Source organism: Myotis davidii, unplaced genomic scaffold, assembly GCF_000327345.1.
Source record: "Myotis davidii unplaced genomic scaffold, ASM32734v1 scaffold16, whole genome shotgun sequence".
In the NCBI taxonomy this organism is placed as follows: domain Eukaryota; kingdom Metazoa; phylum Chordata; class Mammalia; order Chiroptera; family Vespertilionidae; genus Myotis; species Myotis davidii.
Genome location: NW_006287821.1, coordinates 770,947 through 780,454, shown reverse-complemented (window position 1 = coordinate 780,454; position 9,508 = coordinate 770,947). Strand labels below are relative to the sequence as shown.

At 37.9% G+C, this 9,508-nt stretch overlaps 1 protein-coding gene across 1 annotated transcript in view; it reads right to left on the bottom strand.

Moving 5' to 3' along the window:
- The window catches only part of LOC102764813 (T-cell receptor-associated transmembrane adapter 1), a 32,306-nt gene extending 31,232 nt beyond the window's left edge, over window positions 1–1,074 (bottom strand). Inside the window, exon 1 of the mRNA XM_015561231.1 lies at window positions 883–1,074. Within this exon, the coding sequence (XP_015416717.1) occupies window positions 883–889 (7 nt within the window). The 5' untranslated portion in view covers window positions 890–1,074. The remainder of the gene's footprint in view (window positions 1–882) is intronic.
- Between the last annotated feature and the right edge of the window lie 8,434 nt (window positions 1,075–9,508).

Sequence of the window (9,508 nt, the reverse complement as noted above, 5' to 3'; positions counted from 1 at the left end):
TATATATATATATTTTCACAGTTCTCACCCTTAATAAATATGCATATTTTCTCCTATCATGAAGAATTTTTTACTAAAGAAATAGAAAGCAAATAAAACAATAAAAGAGGGATGAACCACCCACATGGAAGAGACACAGCTAATCAATGTGAATTCAACTTCATTCCACAAGTGATGGAATTTACACTGGCCTTTACAAAATTATCATCTCTCTTAATGTTAACAATTGGGTTGATTTCTGGGGAGTTAATATAGATTCTAAGCTACAAAGAATTAGAATGTGGTTACTTCTAACCTACTTTATAACTGAACTAAACTGAAGAAGAAAGTGTAGTGGTCAATGAAAGTTTCTTTTAAAATAATGAGTCTTTCAAGTGTCATAATTATTTTTAAAAACCCAGCTACAACTAGCTTTATATTATAAAACACTTCCAAATTTTTTTGAGTAATAGTGACTTATATTCATTAGTAGATTTAAAAATATGTTCTAATTATATTAAGGTTATTTCGCATTTAAGAAATAATGTGTAAACTTGCCCTAGCCGGTTTGCCTCAGTGGATAGAGCATCAGCCTTTGGACTGAAGGGTCCCGGGCTCGATTCCAGTCAAGGGCACATGCCTGGGTTGCCAGGTCTATCCCTATTAGGGGGGCATGTAGGAGGCAGCTGATCAATGATTCTCTCTCAGCATTGATGTTTCTATCTCTCTCTCCCTCTCCCTTACTCTCTGAAATCAATAAAAATATATTTTTTTAAAAAAAGAAAAGAAAGAATGTGTAAACTAATTTATTTTCCAAATCCTAAGTGTACTTGCTGGAGACTCAGAAATTAAGTGAAATTTTAGGCATAGGAATAGAACAAAATAATTAAAAATGCCACTTACCGGACATGCTTCTTTTTTCAGAGAAATCCTTATGCAGCCATAAGGTAAATGCATGGATTAAAAATGCTCCCACAAACCTTTGTTTCCAAGTAATGTTGCTTTGTTATGTCAAAGAAGCATGGCAGTAAAATGTGTCTTTTTCTCTACCTCAGTTTTTTCTCTCATTTGTTTCTTAACATCTTTGGTGTGTACTCTGTTCAGTTACAAACAGGAAATGTGGTGTCTGAGGCTTTTAGGCTTTTGATCTGAAACTGGTAGGCTCTTAAGTTTTTGTGTAACGTGAGAAAATCCCACGATGCTCCCTACTGTGGTATTTAAATTTTTATCAATACCGAAACCTCGTTTAAAACTAAACAATGAAATCCAGTTTTAAATTAGACTAAGAGGGATCTCCAGTCTTTCTAGAAAGAATACAGGGATCTCTTCACTAATGAGTTTACATGAAAATAAAATAAAATGTACTAAACTGAGGAGGAAACAGCCCCCAGGTGTGCTAAGCCGCCGGTTGTGTGTGTGTTTGTGGTTTTTTTTAGTTGTTGTTGTTGTTTGTTTGTTTTTTTGAGGCATGACAGAAGAGAGGGAATTAACACGTTTGAACACTACTTATGTCATTATTCTCTACATTATTCCACTAGGTAGGGGAACGCGTGCCTGCCTTCTGTCCTGCCAGTCACCCCAGCCACTGTGACTCCCTCTGACAACCTAGGCCCACTTGGCAACAAGCTCCAGCTCTCAGTCCCCACGCCAGAGCCTCAGTGATCAGAAGCTTTTAAATGTAAGTGAGCATAGGTATGTTATGTGGTCCTAATTTAACATGCATGTTCCTGAGACCCTCTAAATCAGAGTATGTGGAGTGGATGGAGCCCAGGCACTTGCGTTTTCACAAGCACCCCCTGGTTGTTTTAATGCAGGTGTTCTGAACAACGCTCTGAAGAAACTCATATATACATCAATAGCAACATTTTACTTTTAGCCATCAGTCAGATAAAGGTGGCCTCAGTGGTATCTATGTACGTATATGGTTTCTATGCGCTTCTGTGTATGTATATCTTCTGCCCGTGCCTATGCATATTTGCTTATGTAGTCCACCAATTTCTTTAATGATGGAAGAATGACAAACCTGAATCCAGTTTATCACAAAAAGAGATGTACTTAAACTTTAAAAAGGGAAATTTTAAGCTGAGACTTGATGCAGAGGCTCAGAGCAACGATATTAGGTGGCTGGCAGGATGTTTTACTCTGGCTGATTTTTCTAAGATTATTGAGGGCAGGGAGGGTATTGATCTTATCCGTCATTAAAATTCCAGCCTTTAGACCAGTGATAGCGAACCTATGACACGCGTGTCAGAGGTGACACGCGAACTCATTTTTTTGGTTGATTTTTCTTTGTTAAATGGCATTTAAATATATAAAATAAATATTAAAAATATAAGTCTTTGTTTTACTATGGTTGCAAATATCAAAAAATTTCTATATGTGACACAGCACCAGAGTTAAGTTAGGGCTTTTCAAAATGCTGACACGCCGAGCTCAAAAGGTTCGCCATCACTGCTCTAGACTGATGCCTGGCACATTATAGTTCTCAATAAATGTTCTCACAATGACTGGACAAATAAAGGAATGTTAGTCTTCTGCTTTCTCCTTGCTTCATTACAGAAAACAACTCCCTGGTAACCAAAATGCAGGGCTTTCTTACTCTTTGGACAGAGTTGCCTAAACACTAACAGATTTTGCTACTTCACTCACCTTCTCCAAAAACATTTCTTGTTATTCATTTAATCAGAATCTATAAAACTGAAACAGACCATGGAGACTTTCTCATCTAATATTATTTTTTAAAGCATGTTCAAAATATGTTCTATATAACACTAGGCCTTTAAGAAACTTGGGAAACTAATGTTCCTTCAACAAATATATTCAGAAAAACTGTTATTTTCACCTTTGTGAATGCAAGCGAATTAAAGGCTTGATGAGTCCTACCAAAAAAGAAAACAGAATAACCATTTAAATAGGCTTTTTCTAAACCTACTTGACCAGAGAACTTATTGTTCAGCTGCCATCCACTAGCAGGGTGTGTGAAGCAGGCCTGGATGCCCACGGGCCAAAAGCTCAAGGGAACCGAAGTCCCAGGTTCCTGTAGGGACCAAAGGACAACAAAGAATCAGAGGACCTATTCAACAGTTGGGTAGAACACAGGAGTAGAGGCTGCTGGAAAGCGGAAGCCCAGACTTCAGGTAGTTTTGAACACCTGAGACATCTCTTAAGAGGGGAGAGCCCAGCTCTGGGGCAGCCTTGAGGGGTTGAGCGTTGGTCCCGAAATAGGATAACTGGCAAGGAGAATAGGAGGCTCGGGCTTGAAAGGGAACTGCATAGATTACCAAAACAGGACTTTGGAACATGGGCAAGGTAGATGCCCGTTTGGATCAACTGGGACACACCGAGAACATGCATGGGAGAAAGAAGTCGCAGAACTGGAAATGTAGGTGCAGGCATCCCTTGTTAGAACAAGGACAATGCGGAGGATGAAAAAAGAAGGAACAAGGATACCCCATCCAAGCTGTTCCATAAAGCACAAATCAGAAACAATAAGGGTATTCAATAGTTGGCTTTGGCTGCAGAGACGGTCAGACTCAGTAAGAATGATTCGGGTAAAAGTGCAGGAATTCCGTGGTTAGCTCAGGAGGTAGATGTACCTCTCAAGACAGCCCAAAAGGAGAGAGAGTCAAACTAAGCCCACAAGTTGGGACAGTGCCTGAAGCTGCCTAAGAGCTTCTCTGCCTCAACTGTGGAAATCTGGGGAAGGTGAGGGCAGAAGAGACAGGCAAAGACAGTGAAAGGATATACTCTCCCTCTTCAGGTCAACCAGGCTATCTGTGGTACACATTTTAATGGCTTAAATGAGTTAATGAACATGATCCATGATTGTCATCTTCAAAACAGTAAAACTTAGGCTGATACATTTTAACTACTTCAAGTTTCCAATTATGATGATATTTTTGAAAAGTGATCTACATTATAATGTCCCCCGTTCCATAGATTTATATAATCAGGAGATAGAGCAAGATTATCCAAGGTCACACTGAAAGTTCATGTTTTTGTATTAGATAGTTCCACCGGTGTTTGAAATTTGCTGGGGGGAAAAGTGATAGCTTTTCATTAAATATAGATGGCTGAACAAATAGAGACATTATCAAAATGTAAAAAAAGTCCATGGATATATGCCTGTTATGAAATACATGAGCGAGTGAATTCAGAGATTTGAATAATAGCTTCATGAGCATTCAAATGATAAATAAACATGAGGCTTCTGTAGTACTTTTTAATGAGATGGGTTATCAAAATGAAGTTTATAAGATAGCTAGACTAAGCAGAACTGTCCTGACAGTTAGAAATATTGTAGGAAATTTGGGGAGAAAGTATGTAGTTTTGATGGGCACCTGTCAAGAAATGAGAATTTTAAGGCCAACAAAATTGAGTTTTTGTTGCCAAAAAAATTTTAAATATCAGAATGGCAGCTGCCAGTCAGAGCTTCCACATTCAGAAAAAAATGGGTCATAGAGTATAAAAAAAAGTCCCAGTTTTTAATTCTGTTTTTTATGGTTACTATTATTTGGGTAATTAATCTTTATCATGATAGGGTATTTATTTATATCTCTCTGTGTGTGTGAGAATCATTGATTGGCTCCCTCCTGCACTCCCCTTCCTGGGGATGGAGCTCGCAACCCAGGCACGTGCCCTTAACTAGAATCGAACTTAACACACACACACACATATATACATATATATATATTCAAATATACATATATTATACAAACACTCATATATATTCTTCTTTTCTTCATACAAGACGATCCAAATTATAAAGAATAAGTAGTTTTTAGCAAGAGATTACCTGGGACTTTGACTTTATATTTTACTTTTTCTAATATCCACTGAGCCAAACCAGCTAGGGCATGAAATTATCCTTTTAAAAAAATCAAAACAAAGACATTCCTAGATAAACAAAACAATTATAGAATTCACTGCAGACCTGACTTACAGGAAAAAACACATACAAAGTAAACCCTTTAAGCTGAAGGAAATTACACAAGATACTAACTGAAATGCACAGGAAGAAATGGATGTCATCAGAAATATTTGAGTAAATAAAAAGACTATGTGTGTATACGTATAATTTTTCTCTTTCTTAGTTTCTTTAAAATCAGGAGATTCCTTAACATCATAATTCTAACATATTATTATTAGTTTTATAATGGAGATAGAGCTTTTTATATATGAGGATAACACAAATGAATGGGGAGAGATGAAATGGAGCTTTAGTGAATTATAATATATTTATATATATTTTACTAAAATTAAGACAGTGCTACCTTTAAGTGAATTTTTAAAGTTAAAGATGAATATTTTAATCCCTAGAGTAACAAAAAACCCTCAAAGAATACAGTTAAATAATCAACAGGGGAATTAAAATGGTATCCAAAAAGTTTTCATTTAGCATAAAGACAGTAATAGGGAATGGAGGAACAAAAACTAAATGAGATATGTAGAAAACACATAGCAAAATGGCAGATATAAGCCCAATTATATTAATCATTATATCAAATGTGAATAAACTGAAAACTGCACTCAAAAATCAGAGGTAGAATAAAGTAAAAAAAACCCCACCAAGATCTTATAATCTATCTACAAAAGAAATACTTAAAATTCAGAGATACAAATGGGTGAGGGTAAATAGATGGGACAAAAATGCATGCATATAGTAACCATAACAGAGAGTGGCTATATTAATCAGGGATGAAATAGACCTCAAGGCAAAAAATATTACTAGTGATGATTTTATAGATAATATTTCATAATGATAAAAGGGTTAATGCATCAGAAACATATAAACATTATAAATATCTAAGATTATAACAATAGAATCCCAAAACAAATGAAACAAAAACCAACACAATTTAAGGAGAAATAGAAAATACAACAGCCATTGTTGAAGATTTAGCTACTTCTGACTCAGTAATTGATAGAACTTGAGAGAACATGAGTAACAATATAGAAGCCTTGAACAACACCATTAAACAGACTTAATTGACATGTAAAGAGTATTCTCCACAGAGCAACAACAAAATACACATTATTTTTAAGCACACCTAGAACAATCTTCGGGATAGAATAGTATATGCTTTTTCATAAAGCAAGGCTCACAACAATTAAAGGGATTGCAATAACACCAAGTGTTTTTATTATCATAATGGAATAAAATTAGAAATCAACAATAGAAATATATTTGGGAAATCCCCAAATATTTGGAAAATAAACAACAGACTTCTAAATAACTGATGGTCAGTCCTAGCTGGTTTGGCTCAGTTGATAGTCTATGAACTGAAGGGTCCCAGGTTTGATTCCTGTCAGGGGCACATGCCCAGGTTTTGTGCTTGATCCCCAGTAGGGAGCATGCAGGAGGCAGCTGATCAATAATTCTCTCTCATCATTGATGTTTGTATCTCTCTCTCCCTCTCCCTTCCTCTCTGAAATCAATAAAAATATATTTAAATAACTCATGGTGAAAGAAAAACCCACAAGATAAATTACAAAATACTTTAAACTGAATGAAAGTAAAAACAAAACACCAACATTTATGGGATGCAGCTTAAGCAGTGTTTAGAAGAACATATAGGTCATAAAATGCCTTCATAATCAAAGCATAAAAATCTAAATCAATAATCTACTTGACAAGCAAGAAGGAAGAAATCAAGCTTAAAATAGAAAGAAGAAAATAATAAAGAACAGAGCAGAAATCAGTAGAATAGAAACATAAAAACAATTAAAAATATCAATGGAACTAAGAGCTGGTTTTTTTGTAAAGGTCAGTAAAATTGACAAACATAAGTAGATCTCCTATAGGAATAAAAATAATTAAAAGAAAGTATGAACAATTTTACATGCCTAAAAATTAAACACAGATGGAATGGAGAAATTTCTAGAAAGGTGCAAATTACCAAAACTGACTTGAAAAGTAATAGAAAACCTGAATAGACCTAGCAAAAGAAGAAAATTAAATTAGTGATTAAAAATAGGGGAAGAGGGAGATTGAAGGAAGGAAACTTTATAAAATTCTACATTATTTGAATCTTATACAATGAGAATATAATGCTGATTTATTTGTGTGATGATAAAAATGTCTATGCTACTGTAGTTGTTTAGAGTTCAGCTTAAATATTAAACTCTTAGAACACATCAACATTCACCCAACATAAGTTTATTTAGATATAAGAAATAGCCCAGCACATACAACAACGTAGTTGTTGTGGTGCACCTCCTAAGCACAGTTGCAATGTTCCTGTCATGATGCTTATAGAACACTAGAGGCCCAGTGCACGAAATTTGTGCACTCGGGGGGTGGGGGGGTGGTGCAGGAGAGAGAGGCCGTGAGTGATCAGCTCAACCAGAGAAAAGTGTCAGCCTGGCCTGCACCCTCTTGCAGTCTGGGAACCCTCGGGGGCTGTCCACCGATGGCTTAGGCCCACTCTCCTGAGCAGTCAGACATCTGTAGCACTGCCGTGGAGGCAGGAGAGGCTCCCACCACAACTGCTGTGCTTACCAGCCGTGAGCCTGGCTCAGGGCTTCTGGCTGAGCGGCGCTTCCCCTGTGGGAGCACACTGACCACCAGGGAGCAGCTTCTGCATTGAGCATCTGCCCCCTGGTGGTTAGTGAGCATCATAGTGACCGGTCGTTCCACTGCTCAGTCAATTTGCATATTAGCCTTTTATTATACAGGATTCCTGGTCATAATAAATAAAGCTGAAAATGTGTAGACTATGGTAGCTCAGGAAACCATCAGTTTTAGGTCTCTTGAAGTTTCTCTATTTTTCTTTTTAAATCATGAGTGACTCAGTTTCCCTATTTTTAATTTTTTAAAATTTTATTTTTAAATTTTATATTTAAAAATTATAGTTGATATATAATATATATTAGTTTTAGGTATACAAAATAGTGAATAGACATTTACATACCTTACAATGTAATCAGCACACAAGTCTGTAACCATCTGTTACTGTGCAAAGTTATGATGATATTATTGATTATATTGTCTGTGCTGTACAAATTCCTTTAGCATTTAGTCTAGTCACACTGCTCTCTCAAGTGTCTGTCACTAGCCTCAATTCTCTGGCACAGCTGCATCTCCTCAATCCCAGTTATGCAGGTCTCTGTCTCCATAATGAGGGAGCTATGGCTTGGTCCTGTACCTAGTCCCTGGCCAGATTCTTTTTTAATAAGGGCCTTTCTAGTTAAATTACTAAATATTTTTTCAGTTAATATTGCAAGGAGGATTGAACATGAGTCTAATCCTCAGACTTTCCTGAGACTACAAAAAGTTCATAGAAACAGCTGTTAAGTCCTTTTAAATGTCTGATATCACTCAAAGTTCACTAACAATTGTGCATTAAAATTATAGGAATTTTTATCTTATTTAAGCTTTCACTTGTTTGATAATTTTTCAATAAGTACTAATTAATTTTATATTCAGAAAAATAAAGCTATTTCCAAAAATAATAAGTTTTTGTAAACAAACCAAATATTTGCTCAACTGGGAAAATGAACAGTTGGTGCAGATGACAATTATTTTCATACTTGCCAATGTTGAAAAAGAAAAGATTTTCATTGGCATGTGGCAATCTTAAAATTACATTTTAACTTTAATAATCCTATCTATACTAATAAAAGGGTAATATGCTAATTAGACTGGGCTGACAGGACATCTTCTGGACATTCAACTTCCTTACGGACAGTTAGGGGGTGAGCAGGCCAGCAGGGGGAGGCGGTTAGGGGGCAACCAGACCAGCAGGGGACCAGTTAGGGGGCGCCCAGGCTGGCAGGGGACCAGTTAGGGGTGACCAGACCAGCAGAGGACCAGTTCGGGGGTGACCAGGCTGGCAAGAGACCAGTTGGTTAGGGGGCAACCAGACCAGCAGGGGACCAGTTAGGGGGCGCCCAGGCTGGCAGGGGACCAGTTAGGGGTGACCAGACCAGCAGAGGACCAGTTCGGGGGTGACCAGGCTGGCAAGAGACCAGTTGGAGGTGACTAGGCTGGCAGGGGACCAGTTAGGGGCGATCAGGCAGGCAGGCAGGCGATCAGTTAGGAGCCAGTGGTCCTGGATTGAGAGAGGGTGCAGGCCAGGTTGAGAGACCCCACCCCCACCCCCATGCACAAATTTTGTGCACCAGACCTCTAGTTTTAAAAATAATTACTTCAAGGGAGGGAAAATGGCGGAGGTATAAAGGGACATGTCCTGTGCCTTGTCCTGGAGCAGATAAGGGTGAGCAGCTGAAACGGGTAACATACAGCCCCAATAGGCAGAGGATTTTCAGCTGTGAGACTGTCTGCAGCTAGGAAAGACCGAGGACCCCCAGGAAAAAAAGGACGGTTGGAGACTGCGGCTGAAACCTCTCTCGGTGCGCCAGCGCAGCAGCGGAGACCACGCCATTTTGGGCGAGTGTTGCCGGCATCCAGAGACCAGCTACTAACCTGGAAACAAGGGATCTCAAGCAGCGTGACTGCGTCAACTCAGACAAGCACTGCTTCTTCTCACGGAAAGCAGAGAGAGAACTTCATAACCAAACACCTTTC